Here is a 19,470-nt window from a genome sequence, read left to right on the forward strand (position 1 = left end):
CATATGCGACCAAAATGGTCGCAATTTCGAGCCCTGTTTGAGACATTGACAAAAATGTTAAACTATTCGAATTAAAATATGAGAGAATGTGTGTGTCTGTCTGGTGTTTATTTGTTTTAGAGAGGCACCATATGTTTCAGATGCAGACCTAATTTTACTTAGTGTTACAATAAATAATTTTAAATCGTCCCGCTGAGATAAAGTCATTTGTTTTGGTCATGGAAATTCAGTTAAAGGTTGTGGAGAAGTCATGGAAAAGTCATTGAAAATCATTGGTGAAAAAGTGTATGAACACTGCACATACTAATGAGTCAGAGTTAAAACAAAGCCACAAAATCATGCAATATTGATGAAAGAAGTTTCTATTTTCCGAGCTATAACCCCCTTCTTTTTAAAAAATGGTTTGATCTATGATTCGCTCCTCTTTTGAGAATTTGTGCATAACGTTATTGCTCCCGAACTGCAGCAGCAGCCAGCAGGTTATTAATAGAGAAGCGCAATGCCGAAACATAAATCGGGACGGTAAAAAAGAGTGGAGAAGAAGGAAAGAGAGGCCAGGAGCAGATCAGGAGCCCAGAATATAACAGATTTTTTTTCGAAGAAAAGAAAGTATTAAGCTAGCTGTAGTGCCCGTGGCTTTACCCTGAAAATGCCAGTAAACACCGACGTGTTCTCTTCCACAATGTGGCCTATTTAGAAAGGAATGTTACGATGAAATTCACATGGGTTTTGTATGGGTTGTAGACTCTTTTCCGTTAGTGCAGCTTGTGACATCTGTGAATTTGTTTGACAAGAATTTTTACATGTACGGTTGCGGCCAAAAGTTCACATGCACCAAGGCTTAAGATACTCAAACTCAGTTTTTCACGACTCCGCACATTTCATGTTACCATACGTATCTTTTGGCTAGTCAATTAGGGCATCTGCTTTGTTCACATCAGCGGTAATTTTACAACAGCCGATTAGAGACAGATTTATTTCCGTTTTAATTCATTCAGAATTCCAGATGGTCGCAGGTTTACATACACCAAGATGACTGTCTCCTTACACAGTCTGGAAGATTCCAGACATTGATGTAATGACTTTTTAGAAGCTTCTGATTGTCCAACTGTCATAATTAGGACTTCATTGGGAGTTTATTGGCACCTGTGGCTGCACTGAAGGGCCTACCTTTAGAGCCACTGCCTTGTTGCCCATGATACCATGGGAAAATCCAAGCAACTCAGCCAAGACCTCAGAAAAGAAATTCTGGACCTCCAAAAGTCAGGGTCCTCCTTGGGAGCAATTTCCAAACAACTGAAGGTACCACGAGCATCTGTACAAACAATTGTCTGCAAATATAAAAATCTTGGGACCACAAAGACACTGCATCGTTCAGGAAGTAGGGAACAATTATCTACCTAGTGTTGAACGAACTTTGGTCTGAAAGGTTCAACTGAATCCCAAGACAACAACAAAGGAGCTGGTGAAGGAGTTGGAGGCATAAGGTACCAAAGTATCTACATCCACCATTTAGAGAATCCTACATCGCCATGGCCCGAAAGGCTGTCGCGCAAGGAAGAAGCCCCTAGTCCAAGACCGGCATAAAAAAGACATTTTTTGAATTGGTTTGTTTGTAAGGGACAAGCACCGAAAACATTGACAATTGCAAATGTACTGTCCGACGTACTGTGCACGTGTTACCAGGCAAAGTATTTTTAAAAGAAACTGTTGCAGTCTTACTCAAGTACTTCATACTTTAGCATGCTTTGTGCAGAGATTTTGCTGCTTTTGCTCCCAACGGAGCCCTGGCGGAAGATTTCTGTACATCCTACCAGGCCCAGGCCCGGCAAATCCGAGGAATGCTGCAAACTTCGTGGCCGAAATAGCTCAGCTGGGAGAGCGTTAGACTGAAGATCTAAAGGTCGCTGGTTCAATCCCGGGTTTTGGCAATGGGAGGTGTTTCATCTTTCGTTGCGTAGAGCTGAGCCCCTCTGCTTGAGTTTACCTCCTGCTTAAGCTGATACCGATTCCACAGAGTGGAATTCAGTTCTAAGATTTGTAGTTTTTCCATTTAGGATTGTCGGGTCTTCGTGCGACCAAGTTCCTGAGATGTGGACCTGCACTAAACGCCATGTGTGGCAGTGTGGGAACATCGATGTCAATCATCGTTTGTACTTCATTGTTGCTGATTACTTACTGGGCAGGGGCAATGTGAGAACAGCCTGTCTAGAAGGCTCTATTGACTTTTTGCCGAGGCGTGATTCAATTGCAGGTGAGAAAACGGCCTGAGATAAACTGGTTTCCCTTCTCATTTGGGGTCCGTCCCAATACTCAAAAAATGCACACTCCTTTCCTCCACTGCCACCTCGTCTTCGTGCCCCAGAGGCCGATCATTGTGTCCTCCCTATTTCCAATGTCCCAATATCGGATGAGACTAGCGAAACGGCTTCAGACTCTGCTTCTCATCACCTCCCGGCAAAGGATACATTGTTAGTATTTTATATTGGAATGCCAATAAAAAATCATCATCATATCACATGTATGCATCTATCAAAGTTAGTGTGAAGTATATCGTACTTGATTTATACTCAGCTCAGATCAGTCTAACAGGGATTCACAGTCAGTCCAGTGAACCTAATTTTATTAGTCTATGTATACTATGCAACTACAGTTCTAGGCCATACAACATGTCAGTGCTCCACAGAACATCACAATAATAGCTAACATATTAATATGCAATAACATAATATTATCATGGGTTAATGTTACTTCCCTTACAGAAACGTTTATAATAGTGTGCCTTAAGCAGACTTTTTCTGGACTAAATCCCTGCTACTGGATCCCAGGTATTTCCAGTGCATCTTCACCTTAATTACAATACAGAAGTAAAATTAGATCACATTTTAAAGATATGGCATACAAAGTTTAGTGGTAGTTCATTAATGGCACACTTAAAGTGTAGCCCCAGGACATATTTTAATTATAATTAAAATGGACCAATTTCATTTTATAAAGTACTTAAACTATACTTTGAAAATGATCTTGATGTACATTATTATACTTAACAAAAACTTTATGTACTACTACGTTTTTGTCAGGGAATCGTCTTGAGGTAAATTTCCATCAGCAAGCTATAGCTAAATAATCAAATATGGTAAAAAGGAAACGTACCATCTTTATTACTGTCAGACAATAGCTAGCTTTCTGTCTTAAACCGTTAACGATTTAAATAATTTAATGCAGTTGTCTTACCTTTATAAATCATGCAAAATCCCACAGTGTTCTTCAGTATCGCAGTGAATGACAGAGGCTGTTGTCTTGATCTCTTCACAAGAGACTGTCTAGACAATATGAACCTTTATTTGACTAGGAAGTCACGTTGAGATTAAAACCTTAAGTGAGAAATAGCCAAGACAGGGCCAAAGCTATATGAAACGGCGTACGAAACAAAAACAACGACAACAGTAGCGCACAGAATAAACCAACCAACATGATAGAATACATGAACTAAAACAGTGTTAAATAAGTTCAGGGTTTAAAACAAGAACACGTCACAGACCAAATATTAATTATCCGTCTTTTAAAATCTGGTAACGAGATGAGATAATCAAGTTTGAGCTTAGCCTGCAGCTCGTTCCAGGACCATGGGCCTTGATAGAACAAGATAGAACATCGCGTTCTCCTGTCATCCACATCTAATTGGTGCCATGCATTCAAAGTAAAAAGTTGTGCTGCCACATTTGATTGGCGAGAAATGGACGGGCATGACGAGTCCTGGTCGGTAAGAAATGGAGCTGCAGAGAAGGGAAGATTTGATAGGTAAGAAATTGATGGTAATGACGATTCCCGACTGGTAAGAAATGGACCGAAGAGAGGGGGAGATTTGATTAGTAAGAAATGGACGGGCTGAACGAGACCCGACCGGTAAGAAATGGACCGGAGAGACGGGGAGATTTGATTGGTAAGAAATGGACGGGCTGAACGAGACCCGACTGGTAAGAAATGGACCGCAGAGACGGGGAGATTTGATTGGTATGGAATGAACGGGGCAGAGCATGCGATTGGAAAGAAATGGAAGCGAAAATGGAAGAGCGACCCCGCCACTGGTTTTCGGGAGCTAGACTCTCCTGCTCTCGGTATTGCCAATTCCCCTTTGGACCAGCTGAGCCGAAGCCGTATCCAGAATCTGCGGTATTGTCTGTCTTCAACAGTGTTCCCCCGGTTTCACCGAATTCCAAAAAAGAGCAGGGGCAACGATGAATGGGTCGGCCTTCTGGGCTCTGAGTCAATGATTCGAGTTAGGAATTTGGCGGGACGTGTCATCTTGTTCCGATGCATCTTTGAATTCCTAGCGTAACTTCCACAATCTCTTGGTGTGAAAGCAATTACCCTATGGTTGCCGGCGATAGCTGACGGGATGATGGGCCGGTTAGCTCAGTTGGTTAGAGCGTGGTGCTAATAACGCCAAGGTCGCTGGTTCGACCCCCGCACGGGCCAAGGCTCTCTGGCCTTCCCTTTATTACGTTTTGTCAGTGTGGACAACAAAAACGTATTCTCCCCGTCAGGGAATTGAACCCCGGTCTCCCGCGCGGGAGCCGTGGATAGTTAAGCTTAACTTCCCTTAACTTTTACCGTTCATTCTCAACGGTAGTTCTTAACACTACGGATGTAATATGTTTTCGGCCACACGTTGATTTCGCGGCGCTGTTCCGTCCCAGATGTGCAGGAACGACATGTTTGTCTCTGCCCTTAACTTTCCCCATTCATTCTCAACGGTAGTTCTTAACGTTGCGGGTGTAATATAGTTTTGGCCACACAATGATGTGTTGGCGCTGTTCTGTCCTGAATGAATGAATCATCATCGCCTCTACAGTACTTAACCGCGAAGCTACCTGTACGACCGACATCGCTTCCCGCGAATCATTTCACTCACCTGTCTCAGCACTTACGTTTCGGTAAGTCCTATCTCTGTAATTGTACATGTAATACAGACATACACGCAACTGTATACATTTAGTTTGTTAGTTCGTTTTATATTAAAAAAAAGATGTTTAGATTGATGCAAATCTGACCTGAGAGACGTTTTGACATAAACGGTCTGGGTTAATAACAATTTACCTCAGGTTTTACCGGGTTAGCCTGGCTACGTCCTAAACGGTCTTCGGGAAAACTTTTACTTTTTAACCAAATGTAGCCGGGTTTTGACCTGATCGCCTAGACGACAATTCACTAACTTTTCACCACAAAATGGGGTGGTCAGTAGATTATGTTTTCCTATTTGAATGATGGTTTTCACATCCAGATTGTGAATATGTTTGTAAATTATAGAATTTTAAGTGGGAATAATTGCAGGTAAACGCGATTATGTGTCTGTATGTAATGTCACATGTTTTAAAATAACAAAACATATTATTCTAGGCATATTGTCTATTTTTCGTTTGCACTGTTTTGGACTGGGAGGAACAACATTTCGTTTTTTAAGTAAGCAAAAATGACAAATACAGAAATCTTGAATCTTAAATCTTAATGTCCAATATCTCGGTTAGTATTGGTATAATCCTGCGATCATATTTGGATTTACAATATGCTTAATTCTCCCCTCGCTGTAGTATTGTTGTTTTCACCATCATTAGTAGTTTTGCCCGTTTTGTATCTGCCTTTGTTACACTTGAAGGGCCAGACACACAAACACACATTTCTTTCATCCTAACTAATGCTGCTTTGATGTACACAGGTGATCACCATGCAGAGGCCTGTAAATTTTTTCCCAGGAAAGAAGGAGGTGTGCTTCAGAAGAGGCCCCTCCGGCCATTTACGGCAGGACCCGTCTGATGAGGCTGCAAAGATCAAACGCAACCCTTCTCTGCAGGACAAGTCCCGACCTTTGAAGGAAGAAGATGTGAAAGATAATGCCTACACTGTGGTCTTTCAGAGGGGAGGGGATGTGTCTGATAAGCTGGAGGTGTTGGGAGAGTATGTGCTACAGTTTGGGAAGTACAAAGGTAAATCCTTCAGATGGCTTCTGGAAAATGATGTTGGATATACCATATATCTTCTGAACAAGGTTGAAGAGGAGGAGAAGGCAGGAATCTTCAGCCCCGAGGGCCACAGCAAGGACAGTCTGCTGTCCTTCATTGGTTATGCCAGGAGTTTTAAAGACATTGAAGACCTCAGACAGTATCCGTCTTCCAGACGGCCTGCGCCCTCAGTGTCGTCAGAGGGCGACAACCTTGTCGAGCCCGGGCCAAAAACACCTGGCAGCAGATCTGGGATAGTAGGGCTGATGGCTATGCAGCTTTCATCTTAGGCAAGCAGTGCGTTAAAAACAGTCAAATGTACAAACTGCAGCAATACCTCCTGAAGCAGCATTCCCTGCAGGGTACTAAACCAGCCCCGTCAACAGCGCCACCTGCTGTGTTGCCCCGCACCACGCCGATTACCTCCGAACCCAGCTCCAGTTCCTCAGGTTAGCTCAAACAAATATGCTTATTTCTATATTTAAATGTATTTTAACAAACTACTGACGCTACTGATTCTTTTCACAGTGATGGAGGAGGACGAGGAGCTTGAGAGAGCAATGCTGAGTCTGTCGCCATCAAAGTTTCAGGCCCAGCCGAGTGAGTGTACAACTGACTTACACAACTTACTTACACAGCAAGTAGGAAACATACGCATAGAGATGATGACATGAGAACAGCACGATTTCAAAAAAAATGAGAGACAGGATACACCTTATGTTTGTTTTATGTTTACTGTGTATTGTCATTTTTAATCTTCCCTCCACAATTACTACTGCTAGTCAATATTGCTGAAAAATATAAGCTTATTATTACTTTTTTAGTGGAAGCTATTTTTTTTTGGCTGGGCACCATACGGTGCATGACGCTTAAAATAAAAACTAACAATAAATCAATCAACCATGGAGGCCATCTCTAAAAATGTACAGCCTTGTTAATGTAATACTAATGACAGTTATACTTTCAGGTTCACCAGTTGAAGTTGTCAGAGCCCAAGCTGTGTCTGTGCCAAGAGGTTTGCTCCATCAGTTTGAGAATTCTGTGATGAACAGAGTTCAACACCTGTTAATGAGTTCCAATGCACAAATTTCTTATTTTGGCTATGTTCTGGCCTGTTCTGACGTGTGTGTTCTTTTTTCTACTAACCAAACACTAACGTACAGTATATCAGCGATGAGGGTAAGTGTTCAAATGAATTTTACATTTTTTTGCATGCTTGTTGCAGTGGTGCTTCTAGGGGGCATTTAAATTGCAATATGGACAGAATGAAAAGGCTTGGCTTGGAGCCAGTGCCACTATCTTTAATTCAAAATTTTATTTTGGCCCACCAGTAAATCACGCAACATGCTTTGAATTCACAGTTTGCTTTTAAAAATGCAAGTCTGTTGACTTGCTTTACCTGCTTTCAAAACTTTTGTTGTTCTGAAAAATTTGGACAAACCCAATTCAAAATTGTAATTAGTCTGACAATCAAATACAGGTAAAGGAAGTATTAACAAGGCTACTGTACATTATGCAGACAGTGTTGTCTGGGCAAGGCTTATTGGAATAGAGTAACTCTTTGTATTTGCATTTACAGTGAGGAGTAGGCCAGAGCCTACTGCTACACTCTCCAGGCCGGCCGACGACTCCCATGGGACTGCTTCTGCCTGTAAGTATGCATGTAGAAATAGAAGCCTGTCTATTTAATAAAGGTATCACTTCAGGTTATATGTTGATGTTAATGTTTTATTTTTTAGCTCCTTCGGCGGCAGGGAAGGTCCCACTGCCAATTCCTCCTGAGCTGCTGGCATTGGTTCCATCCTCTCTGCCAACACCTGGGACAGAACAACAGGAACAGGGTATGATGTTTCATGTAATGAACAGCACACTAAGACACCTGTCTGTCTGGCTAATTATTGTGTCCATATTATTATTTACAACTTGTAATTCCTGAGAAGATAGACTGCTGATTATTGACATTTCTTTTTTTCTATCCTCTTTTAAGGTCACAGCAAGCCAGCAGTACGACGCTCACCTCCATCACCAAAGAGACAAACCGTCACATCTCCCAGTATTGGTAAGCATTCAACAAAGAACATAAGTATAGCAATCAATATTTGATGTTAGCATCTGCTTGTTAATTACAGACTCCTGTGTTTGTACCATTTCCCTAAGGTTCCGTATCACAGGGTGTGTGGTCCTCTGCCCCTGTCAGAGATGAGCAGGAAACTGCATTGGCTGAAGGTATTACTCGCTATAATGTGTCTTTAATGCCTAACTAATTTCATTTTATCTGCTGTGGCCCAAATTGCTTAAAAATGGTTTTCATTTTTTGTGTGTTTTGTAGCTCTGGCACACCCTACCACGGCTCAGCAGCACCCAAGACCCCTCACCCACCCTGCACCCTCTCCTCCAGCTCTCTCTGCCCAGCCTGCCCACCCAGCATCGGCCTACAGCTATGATCAGGATGTTCGCCAATGGAACTGCTCTCTCCAGCAGCGTATTTGGATGAAGACTGAACTGGAAGCTTTGGGGCTCTGGCCAGGGTCCCGACCAGTGCGCCACCTGATGAACATGGTGTCCCTGTGGCGTCATCCACCTCAGCCGGAGTTAATTGAGACCAGCTCTAAGCTTCCGTCTCCTTAGCACTTTCAGCTCCACCCCTTCTTCATCTGGAAGCCAGAGCATGCCATCATGGAGAGAGTCAGGAACAACTACATCCTGCCCTGTCTGTATGGGTGTGCCTCTCCACAGGTTTTGTCTGCAGGTGTCGGAAGGCCTTGTGTGATTGTTGGCACCAGTGGCCAGTACTACATCTTCGCCTCCCGACTTACCTGCAAAGTCTGTAGGCGCTACTGGTTTGCAGACAAACCACAGTGGTTGGAAACACTTCCCAGGAGGTTCACCAACATCCTGACGGCCTTCCTCACACACAAGAAGGCCATTTGCAAGACCGTCATGGATGAGCTGAGAAGAACCGGCAAGTCCCCAAATGACATGGCCAACCAGGTGACAGAGTTGCTGCACTTAAAATATGAGCGTGCCAACCTGGCCTACCTCCTGGCAGTGCAGAACATTAGGGATGCGGAAGCAGGGCTTTATGGGCAGGCTACCATCACTGGCTATCGGCAACAAGCGGACTCTCCTGCACCCTTTGGCCAGTATGAGGACCAAGATGGCTGGTATGGAGTCTCTGTGTCTTCGCACTACCTGACGGACTACCTCCTACAGGAGTTCCAGCGGCAGGAGGCGGCATTTACCCAGCTCCTCCAGGGAACATTTGGACAGGTCTTCCGGTCAGACCACACACGCCGAATGGCTAGGAAGGTTACCATCTCATCTGGCACTATGTCATCATATGCCATAATGAACTGGATGATCCTATCCTGGGTGATGCTGCAGTCAGAGTGTGACAAGTCGCTCGAGCCCATGTACGAGGGCCTGGCCAACCGCTACAGTGCTGCTGGGGTGGAGAAGGCAAAGTACCAGTGGGTGGACAGGTATGAATAACATTTAGTCACGTGTACTGTCTGTTCCATTAAACTTACTTTATACACAATATAATAAAAATTAATCCATTAATTAGTTATACTTGAAGGTATAATTACAATTTTAAAAATGTGAGAATCATTTAACTATGAAACATCAGTATAATTTTACTTTGGTAGGCTGATTATTTAAATGTGTGTTGAAAACATATCCATACATTTCTACATCAAACACTTACAATTGCCTTGTCTCTCTTTTTGTGCCTATGTAGAGACTGCTGTGCTCCATTTCGAGTCCCGGACCTGCAGCCCTTTGAGCACCTTCAGTGGGTTTCCTGGCAGACCACCGATGCCATCGTGGTACAGGCCACCTCTGGTAGCCTGATCAGCACCTGCGCATCTCGAAGCAAGTTCAACCAGGACATTGCTATCAGGCTGGACTTGTTTCACTGCATGCGCAGGTTCACCAGGGAGTGTGTGTCTGAGCATCATCCACTCTATAGCACATTCTGCAAGTTCCTGTCTGCGGCATTCACTATTGTGGACCAGGGAGACCTGCAGAAGCTGAAAGTGGCCTACAGATTCTGTGGGATTGTGCCTGCTGAACCCACCAAACAGCACATAAGGGAGCACTGCAGGATGAAGGTGCCGTGTCCGAGGGAGCTCGTGCAGAGAGTGGAGGATGTCCTTCGCCATTTCCATCTGGCCAAGGACCCTAACGACACCCTGCTGTACAAGCCCTCCATGCTGAAGATGTGGAGGATCCAGCGAGTCCACATTTTGAGAGGCTGCCTCAGCGACGCAGAGGTAGAGGATGGGGTCCTGTACAGGTACGGGGGCACTGTGCAGCTCAACCACGTGAAGAGGGCAGGAGCCACTGTGCCAGTCTGGATCCCCATCAGGGGCACATCTCAACAAGAGGGCTTCCACTTTCACCAGGCCCTTTGGGTGACTGGGAACCAGGTCTCCAACGAGCTGTTCCAGGCTCAGGGGTTAGCTGGAGTGGCGCGATGGAATTTCCAGAGGCTGGTGGACTTGAAGCTGCCTGAAGTGGTGCTACCGGCAATGTTTGACCCTGTTTTGGTATGTGAACTCAACCAGGCTTCTGAGAAGGTGATGGGGCAGTTTAAATACCCAGCACTGCACATCACTGACAGGGACACAGGAGAGAGGTTTGGACTGCAGTACCTGGAGCCAGGCTGCCGTCCAGTTCCTTTGGACTGGCAGAAACATAAAACCCAAAAGACAGTCCTCCCTCCTCCTGTGGAGACACAGCTGCCTTCCACCCAGGCATTGTCTGCGCCACCTGTGGTACTTCACTTCCCACCCACAGTTGAAGATAAGAGGGACACAGACACCGCACAGGTAGTCTACTTTTCTTTTTGTCATGTCATTGTGTTAGTCTAATAACATTGTTCAGCACTTGCTTACAGCTTACTGTTGCTGACTTTAATAATTTCTTGTCATTTTGTCTATTTTACATCAGAGCTTTGAGAGTGGTGAGCCGTCCATTGAACTGGACCCATCCCTGACAGCACGGACCCTGCCCTCACCACAGTCCTCGCAACAGACAGCCTTTTGCCACCCAAAACTGTCCACAAAACAGGAAGAGGAGAGCAACATTCTCTCTTTAATGGACACAGGTAAATCAAATGCTACTGCATCCAAACGAAAATATGTATTCATATGCTGAGAAAGCCGAACCTTCTCAAAAGCCTAATAATGAATATGCGTTCTTCACTGTATTGCTCTCTCTTTTGTATAAGTTGATCTTTTATTATTGTGTGAGCGATCCTGACTTGTTTATCACAAAGAAAAATCTTTTAATCTCCTTTTAGGTCTGCAAAGCACTTCTCCCCTGCCACAAGCTGCCTCTCCCAGAGCTGCGCGCACAGGTCCAGTAAAGACAGGAGGGCTGGTCTTTGTCTTGGACCACAACAGGTGGCCATCACCCATGACAGCAGTCATTGATGGACTCCTGGCGAAGCACAAGGGAGAGAAGGATTTCCTGCAGCAGGTGGACAGAGACTATGCTGCTCTGGTGCAGAGTACCTGCTCTGACCCCAACAGTCTCCTGCACCCCACCACAAGGCAGCATATTTCACGGTATGTGAAGTGCTTGGCTAAGAAGACAAATGCCAGTACTTCCTTAAACACCAGCCCCGAGAAGCTGCAGGAGACCCAGCAGCTGTGGCAGCATCTGACTGCAGGGAGTCAGACTGTTCCAGTCGTCACCCTGCCTTCAGCCCTTATAAACCCAGTCACATCTCATGGTAGCGACACCCAGGGAGCCCCTGTGACCAAGGCCACAGTGGAAAAGCTGGTGCAAGAGATCTTGCAGAAACAGCAGGCAGCGATGCAACCTCAAAAAAAAAAACGAGGAACTGCCTTGCCTGTGGCCAGCCGAAATCAGGGTACCTGGGTGATGGCTCCTCCATCCATCACTTCTATCAGAGCGGAGAGGTGAAGTTCTTCTACTGCTCCACAAGGATGTACCAGACGTATGCGCGTGACAGGCGGGGATACTGACCACTATACTAACGAGGACAAAGCTGGTTAGTGCGCCCCCTGTCGCCCGTGGCTTTACCCTGAAAATGCCAGTAAACACCGACGTGTTCTCTTCCACAATGTGTCCTAATTAGAAGGGAACATACGATGAAATTCACACGGGTTTCGTATGGGTTGTAGACTCTTTTCCGTTAGTGCAGCTTGTGACATCTGTGAATTTGTTTGACAAGAATTTTTACATGTACGGTTGCGGCCAAAAGTTCACATGCACCAAGGCTTAAGATACTCAAACTCAGTTTTTCACGACTCCGCACATTTCATGTTACCATACGTATCTTTTGGCTAGTCAATTAGGGCATCTGCTTTGTTCACATCAGCGGTAATTTTACAACAGCCGATTAGAGACAGATTTATTTCCGTTTTAATTCATTCAGAATTCCAGATGGTCGCAGGTTTACATACACCAAGATGACTGTCTCCTTACACAGTCTGGAAGATTCCAGACATTGATGTAATGACTTTTTAGAAGCTTCTGATTGTCCAACTGTCATAATTAGGACTTCATTGGGAGTTTATTGGCACCTGTGGCTGCACTGAAGGGCCTACCTTTAGAGCCACTGCCTTGTTGCCCATGATACCATGGGAAAATCCAAGCAACTCAGCCAAGACCTCAGAAAAGAAATTCTGGACCTCCAAAAGTCAGGGTCCTCCTTGGGAGCAATTTCCAAACAACTGAAGGTACCACGAGCATCTGTACAAACAATATATAAAAATCTTGGGACCACAAAGACACTGCATCGTTCAGGAAGTAGGGAACAATTATCTACCTGGGCTGAACGAACTTTGGTCCGAAAGGTTCAACTGAATCCCAAGACAACAACAAAGGAGCTGGTGAAGGAGTTGGAGGCATAAGGTACCAAAGTATCTACATCCACCATTTCGAGAATCCTACATCGCCATGGCCCGAAAGGCTGTCGCGCAAGGAAGAAGCCCCTAGTCCAAGACCGGCATAAAAAAGACATTTTTTGAATTGGTTTGTCTGTAAGGGACAAGCACCGAAAACATTGACAATTGCAAATGTACTGTCCGACGTACTGTGCACGTGTTACCAGGCAAAGTATTTTTAAAAGAAACTGTTGCAGTCTTACTCAAGTACTTCATACTTTAGCATGCTTTGTGCAGAGATTTTGCTGCTTTAGCTCCCAGCGGAGCCCTGGCGGAAGATATCTGTACGTCCTACCAGGCCCAGGCCCGGCAAATCCGAGGAATGCTGCAAACTTCGTGGCCGAAATAGCTCAGCTGGGAGAGCGTTAGACTGAAGATCTAAGGGTCCCTGGTTCAATCCCGGGTTTCGGCAATGGGAGGTGTTTCATCTTTCGTCGCGTAGAGCTGAGCCCCTCTGCTTGAGTTTACCTCCTGCTTAAGCTGATACCGGTTCCACAGAGTGGAATCCAGTTCTAAGATTTGTAGTTTTTCCATTTAGGACTGTCGGGTCTTCGTGCGACCAAGCTCCTGAGATGTGGACCTGCACTAAACGCCATGTGTGGCAGTGTGGGAACATCGCTGTCAATCATCGTTTGTACTCCATTGTTGCTGATTACTTACTGGGCAGGGGCAATGTGAGAACAGCCTGTCTAGAAGGCTCTATTGACTTTTTGCCGAGGCGTGATTCAATTGCAGGTGAGAAAACGGCCTGAGATCAACTGGTTTCCCTTCTCATTTGGGGTCCGTCCCAATACTCAAAAAATGCACACTCCTTTCCTCCACTGCCACCTCGTCTTCGTGCCCCAGAGGCCGATCATTGTGTCCTCCCTATTTCCAATGTCCCAATATCGGATGAGACTAGCGAAACGGCTTCAGACTCTGCTTCTCATCACCTCCCGGCAAAGGATACATCGTTAGTATTTTATATTGGAATGCCAATAAAAATCATCATCATATCACATGTATGCATCTATCAAAGTTAGCGTGAAGTATATCGTACTTGATTTATACTCAGCTCAGATCAGTCTAACAGGGATTCACAGTCAGTCCAGTGAACCTAATTTTATTTGTCTATGTATACTATGCAACTACAGTTCTAGCTAGGCCATACAACATGTCAGTGCTCCACAGAACATCACAATAATAGCTAACATATTAATATGTAATAACATAATATTATCATGGGTTAACGTTACTTCCCTTAGAGAAACGTTTATAATAGTGTGCCTTAAGCAGACTTTTTCTGGACGAAATCCCTGCTACTGGATCCCAGGTATTTCCAGTGCATCTTCACCTTACTTACAATACAGAAGTAAAATTAGATCACATTTTAAAGATATGGCATACAAAGTTTAGTGGTAGTTCAGTAATGGCACACTTAAAGTGTAGCCCCAGGACACACTTTAATTATAATTAAAATGGACCAATTTCATTTTATAAAGTACTTAAACTATACTTTGAAAATGATCTTGATGTACATTATTATACTTAACAAAAACTTTATGTACTACTACGTTTTTGTCAGGGAATCGTCTTGAGGTAAATTTCCATCAGCAAGCTATCGCTAAATAATCAAATATGGTAAAAAGGAAACGTACCATCTTCATTACTGTCAGACAATAGCTAGCTTTTTGTCTTAAACCGTTAACGATTTAAATAATTTAATGCAGTTGTCTTACCTTTATAAATCATGCAAAATCCCACAGTGTTCTTCAGTATCGCAGTGAATGACAGAGGCTGTTGTCTTGATCTCTTCACAATGCAGACTGTCTAGACAATATGAACCTTTATTTGACTAGGAAGTCACGTTGAGATTAAAACCTTAAGTGAGAAATAGCCAAGACAGGGCCAAAGCTATATGAAACGGCGTACAAAACAAAAACAACGACAACAGTAGCGCACAGAATAAACCAACCAACATGACAGAATACATGAACTAAAACAGTGTTAAACAAGTTCAGGGTTTAAAACAAGCACAGGTCACAGACCAAATATCAATTATCCGTCTTTTAAAATCTGGTAACGAGATGAGATAATCAAGTTTGAGCTTAGCCTGCAGCTCGTTCCAGGACCATGGGCCTTGATAGAACAAGATAGAACATCGCGTTCTCCTGTCATCCACATCTAATCGGTGCCATGCATTCAAAAGTAAACAGTTGTGCTGCCACATTTGATTGGCGAGAAATGGACGGGCATGACGAGTCCTGGTCGGTAAGAAATGGAGCTGCAGAGAAGGGAAGATTTGATAGGTAAGAAATTGATGGGAATGACGAGTCCCGACTGGTAAGAAATGGACCGAAGAGAGGGGGAGATTTGATTAGTAAGAAATGGACGGGCTGAACGAGACCCGACCGGTAAGAAATGGACCGGAGAGACGGGGAGATTTGATTGGTAAGAAATGGACGGGCTGAACGAGACCCGATTGGTAAGAAATGGACCGCAGAGACGGGGAGATTTGATTGGTAAGGAATGAACGGGGCAGAGCACGCCATTGGAAAGAAATGGAAGCGAAAATGGAAGAGCGACCCCGCCACTGGTTTTCGGGAGCTAGACTCTCCTGCTCTCGGTATTGCCAATTCCCCATTGGACCAGCTGAGCCGAAGCCGTATCCAGAATCCGCGGTACTGTCTGTCTTCAACAGTGTTCCCCCGGTTCCACCGAATTCCAAAAAAGAGCAGGGGGCAACGATGAATCGGTCGGCCTTCTGGGCTCTGAGTCAATGATTCGAGTTAGGAATTTGGCGGGACGTGTCATCTTGTTCCGATGCGTCTTTGAATTCCTAGCGTAACTTCCACAATCTCTTGGTGTGAAAGCAATTACCCTATGGTTGCCGGCGATAGCTGACGGGATGACCTGTTCACGGGCCGGTTAGCTCAGTTGGTTAGAGCGTGGTGCTAATAACGCCAAGGTCGCGGGTTCGACCCCCGCACGGGCCAAGGCTCTCTGGCCTTCCCTTTACTACGTTACGTTTTTGTCAGTGTGGACAACAAAAACGTATTCTCCCCGTCGGGGAATTGAACCCCGGTCTCCCGTACTGTCATTCAGCCATCTTAACAAACGCTTTCACATCTATATGTTTCTATACTTACCATTATTATTATTATTATTATTATTATTTTATTATCATCAGTTTAACTATTCAATATAGAACAGGACACAGTACAAATATTGCTGCCTCCACCTTCAGACAATACAGAATTTGTGTAATGCAATTCATATTAACTACTCCTCCCACCCTATCCCCTGGATTGACAGCACACAAAAAGATAGATCAGTGGAAAATCATTATAATAACAATAATAATTTTCATGTTGAGAATTTGATAATACTGGGTGATATAGCTACGCAAGGTTGTGTCTCAAAACGGCAAAACATAAGGTCAAGGGCATGAGAAAACCTACCATTATACAGCATCATGATGTACAGTTCCCATGAAAATATAAAACCCTCCCCAAATTTTACTGTCCAGTTCTCTGTTTTCGAGTTAATGTTATTTCATTATAGGGAGAATTCTTTGGTCATCAACTGTATAGGTCCACCTTGGCCTACCAGGCCTTTGTGATTACTGAGCTCACCAATGCTCTCGTTCTTAATGATGTTCCAAGCGGTTGACTTTGGTAAGCTTAAGGTTTGGCCTATGTCTCTGACAGTTTTTTCATATATCCCAGCCTCATAATGGCTTCCTTCCATTGGCATATTATAATGTACCGAAGAAGAAATTGAACAACCTGACTAATCAGAAACACACGTGAAACCATTTGTCCTGAACATTATGGCACCCTAAAAATATGTACGTACATCCCCAATTCTAAAAAAGTCGAGACGGTAAATGAAATGCAAATAAAACAGAAAGCAGTCATTTTTAAACTTTGACTTGAAAAATATTGCCCAAATTTAATAAGCGTTATTAAAATAAATGGTGATGTGACACAGTGGTAAAACACTCGACTGTTCCAACTTTTTTGGAGCGTGTTGCAGTCAACAGATTTGAAATGAGTGTATATTTTCAAAAAAACAATTAAATTCACAAGGTAAAATGTCAAATAATGTGCTGTTGTAGTGTTTTGAATATAGTACAATGGTAAATAAAATGTACAATATTTAACATTATCACACCTTTTTGTTTTTATTAGCATTTTCCATACTGTCTCGGCTTTTTTGGAATTGGGTTGTATGTATGTATAGAGAGTGCTGTCATTTCTACAGGGGTGAAATCAAAATGTATTAAAATAACCTTTCATAAGAGCTGAGAGCTGATAGCTGCACTTCAACCACATGTGAATTGTTTGATTACAAATCTAAAATGATGAAGTACAGAAACCAAGTAAAGAAAATACGGCTTTGTCCCTAAGTTATGGAGCTCACTGTATATAAAAATATAATTTCTGATTCAGAAGTGGCCCATGAAGTACTTGGCAAAAGCAGACCAATGCCAGGCTTCTCTTAACACCCAAGCTCCGAGGAGCTTCAGGAGACCCAGCAGCCGACTGCTGGGAGTCCGACTGCATGTGTGCACCTTGTTGTCACCTTGGTGACAGGCGGGGATACTGACCACTATACTAACGAGGACAAAGCTGGTTAGTGCGCCCCCTGTCGCCCGTGGCTTTACCCTGAAAATGCCAGTAAACACCGACGTGTTCTCTTCCACAATGTGTCCTAATTAGAAGGGAACATAACGATGAAATTCACACGGGTTTCGTATGGGTTGTAGACTCTTTTCCGTTAGTGCAGCTTGTGACATCTGTGAATTTGTTTGACAAGAATTTTTACATGTACGGTTGCGGCCAAAAGTTCACATGCACCAAGGCTTAAGATACTCAAACTCAGTTTTTCACGACTCCGCACATTTCATGTTACCATACGTATCTTTTGGCTAGTCAATTAGGGCATCTGCTTTGTTCACATCAGCGGTAATTTTACAACAGCCGATTAGAGACAGATTTATTTCCGTTTTAATTCATTCAGAATTCCAGATGGTCGCAGGTTTACATACACCAAGATGACTGTCTCCTTACACAGTCTGGAAGATTCCAGACATTGATGTAATGACTTTTTAGAAGCTTCTGATTGTCCAACTGTCATAATTAGGACTTCATTGGGAGTTTATTGGCACCTGTGGCTGCACTGAAGGGCCTACCTTTAGAGCCACTGCCTTGTTGCCCATGATACCATGGGAAAATCCAAGCAACTCAGCCAAGACCTCAGAAAAGAAATTCTGGACCTCCAAAAGTCAGGGTCCTCCTTGGGAGCAATTTCCAAACAACTGAAGGTACCACGAGCATCTGTACAAACAATTGTCTGCAAATATAAAAATCTTGGGACCACAAAGACACTGCATCGTTCAGGAAGTAGGGAACAATTATCTACCTGGGCTGAACGAACTTTGGTCCGAAAGGTTCAACTGAATCCCAAGACAACAACAAAGGAGCTGGTGAAGGAGTTGGAGGCATAAGGTACCAAAGTATCTACATCCACCATTTCGAGAATCCTACATCGCCATGGCCCGAAAGGCTGTCGCGCAAGGAAGAAGCCCCTAGTCCAAGACCGGCATAAAAAAGACATTTTTTGAATTGGTTTGTCTGTAAGGGACAAGCACCGAAAACATTGACAATTGCAAATGTACTGTCCGACGTACTGTGCACGTGTTACCAGGCAAAGTATTTTTAAAAGAAACTGTTGCAGTCTTACTCAAGTACTTCATACTTTAGCATGCTTTGTGCAGAGATTTTGCTGCTTTAGCTCCCAGCGGAGCCCTGGCGGAAGATATCTGTACGTCCTACCAGGCCCAGGCCCGGCAAATCCGAGGAATGCTGCAAACTTCGTGGCCGAAATAGCTCAGCTGGGAGAGCGTTAGACTGAAGATCTAAAGGTCCCTGGTTCAATCCCGGGTTTCGGCAATGGGAGGTGTTTCATCTTTCGTCGCGTAGAGCTGAGCCCCTCTGCTTGAGTTTACCTCCTGCTTAAGCTGATACCGGTTCCACAGAGTGGAATCCAGTTCTAAGATTTGTAGTTTTTCCATTTAGGACTGTCGGGTCTTCGTGCGACCAAGCTCCTGAGATGTGGACCTGCACTAAACGCCATGTGTGGCAGTGTGGGAACATCGCTGTCAATCATCGTTTGTACTCCATTGTTGCTGATTACTTACTGGGCAGGGGCAATGTGAGAACAGCCTGTCTAGAAGGCTCTATTGACTTTTTGCCGAGGCGTGATTCAATTGCAGGTGAGAAAACGGCCTGAGATCAACTGGTTTCCCTTCTCATTTGGGGTCCGTCCCAATACTCAAAAAATGCACACTCCTTTCCTCCACTGCCACCTCGTCTTCGTGCCCCAGAGGCCGATCATTGTGTCCTCCCTATTTCCAATGTCCCAATATCGGATGAGACTAGCGAAACGGCTTCAGACTCTGCTTCTCATCACCTCCCGGCAAAGGATACATCGTTAGTATTTTATATTGGAATGCCAATAAAAAATCATCATCATATCACATGTATGCATCTATCAAAGTTAGC

The 19,470-nt window shown here is 44.1% G+C and overlaps 2 protein-coding genes and 5 non-coding genes across 7 annotated transcripts; all 7 read left to right on the top strand.

Moving 5' to 3' along the window:
• The first annotated feature begins 1,858 nt into the window (after window positions 1–1,858).
• On the top strand, window positions 1,859–1,931 carry trnaf-gaa. The gene has a single exon. It is a non-coding gene; the product is annotated as a tRNA-Phe (tRNA).
• Window positions 1,932–4,405: 2,474 nt separating this feature from the next.
• Window positions 4,406–4,479, top strand: trnai-aau. The gene has a single exon. It is a non-coding gene; the product is annotated as a tRNA-Ile (tRNA).
• Window positions 4,480–6,230: 1,751 nt separating this feature from the next.
• On the top strand, window positions 6,231–8,653 carry LOC118216085 (extensin-like). Its single transcript, XM_035397102.1, has 8 exons — window positions 6,231–6,448; window positions 6,528–6,599; window positions 6,967–7,014; window positions 7,579–7,650; window positions 7,739–7,840; window positions 7,987–8,058; window positions 8,157–8,225; window positions 8,329–8,653. The coding sequence occupies exons 1-8, from the start codon at window positions 6,316–6,318 to the stop codon at window positions 8,625–8,627; spliced, it is 867 nt and encodes a 288-aa protein (XP_035252993.1). The 5' UTR covers window positions 6,231–6,315; the 3' UTR covers window positions 8,628–8,653.
• Window positions 8,654–8,661: 8 nt separating this feature from the next.
• Window positions 8,662–12,714, top strand: LOC118216082. The gene is made up of 4 exons (XM_035397100.1): window positions 8,662–9,481; window positions 9,742–10,834; window positions 10,956–11,112; window positions 11,308–12,714. The coding sequence occupies exons 1-4, from the start codon at window positions 8,676–8,678 to the stop codon at window positions 11,934–11,936; spliced, it is 2,685 nt and encodes an 894-aa protein (XP_035252991.1). The 5' UTR covers window positions 8,662–8,675; the 3' UTR covers window positions 11,937–12,714.
• Window positions 12,715–13,261: 547 nt separating this feature from the next.
• Window positions 13,262–13,334, top strand: trnaf-gaa. Its single transcript has one exon. It is a non-coding gene; the product is annotated as a tRNA-Phe (tRNA).
• Window positions 13,335–15,823: 2,489 nt separating this feature from the next.
• trnai-aau lies at window positions 15,824–15,897 on the top strand. The gene has a single exon. It is a non-coding gene; the product is annotated as a tRNA-Ile (tRNA).
• A 2,888-nt stretch (window positions 15,898–18,785) lies between these two features.
• Window positions 18,786–18,858, top strand: trnaf-gaa. The gene has a single exon. It is a non-coding gene; the product is annotated as a tRNA-Phe (tRNA).
• Window positions 18,859–19,470: the final 612 nt, after the last annotated feature.

The sequence above is a fragment of the Anguilla anguilla genome, chromosome 17 (genome assembly GCF_013347855.1).
Source record: "Anguilla anguilla isolate fAngAng1 chromosome 17, fAngAng1.pri, whole genome shotgun sequence".
NCBI lineage: Eukaryota > Metazoa > Chordata > Actinopteri > Anguilliformes > Anguillidae > Anguilla > Anguilla anguilla.

What these genes read in the sequence shown, in the direction of transcription:
- LOC118216085 (XM_035397102.1), top strand. Translation starts at nt 6,316, where the DNA reads ATGTACAAACTGCAGCAATACCTCCTGAAGCAGCATTCCCTGCAGGGT. An exon ending in AAAGTTTCAGGCCCAGCCGA is followed by an intron (nt 6,600 to 6,966) that starts GTGAGTGTACAA and finishes TTATACTTTCAG; the next exon opens with GTTCACCAGTTGAAGTTGTC. An exon ending in AGCTGTGTCTGTGCCAAGAG is followed by an intron (nt 7,015 to 7,578) that starts GTTTGCTCCATC and finishes TTGCATTTACAG; the next exon opens with TGAGGAGTAGGCCAGAGCCT.
- LOC118216082 (XM_035397100.1), top strand. Translation starts at nt 8,676, where the DNA reads ATGGAGAGAGTCAGGAACAACTACATCCTGCCCTGTCTGTATGGGTGT. An exon ending in AAGTACCAGTGGGTGGACAG is followed by an intron (nt 9,482 to 9,741) that starts GTATGAATAACA and finishes GTGCCTATGTAG; the next exon opens with AGACTGCTGTGCTCCATTTC. An exon ending in GGGACACAGACACCGCACAG is followed by an intron (nt 10,835 to 10,955) that starts GTAGTCTACTTT and finishes ATTTTACATCAG; the next exon opens with AGCTTTGAGAGTGGTGAGCC.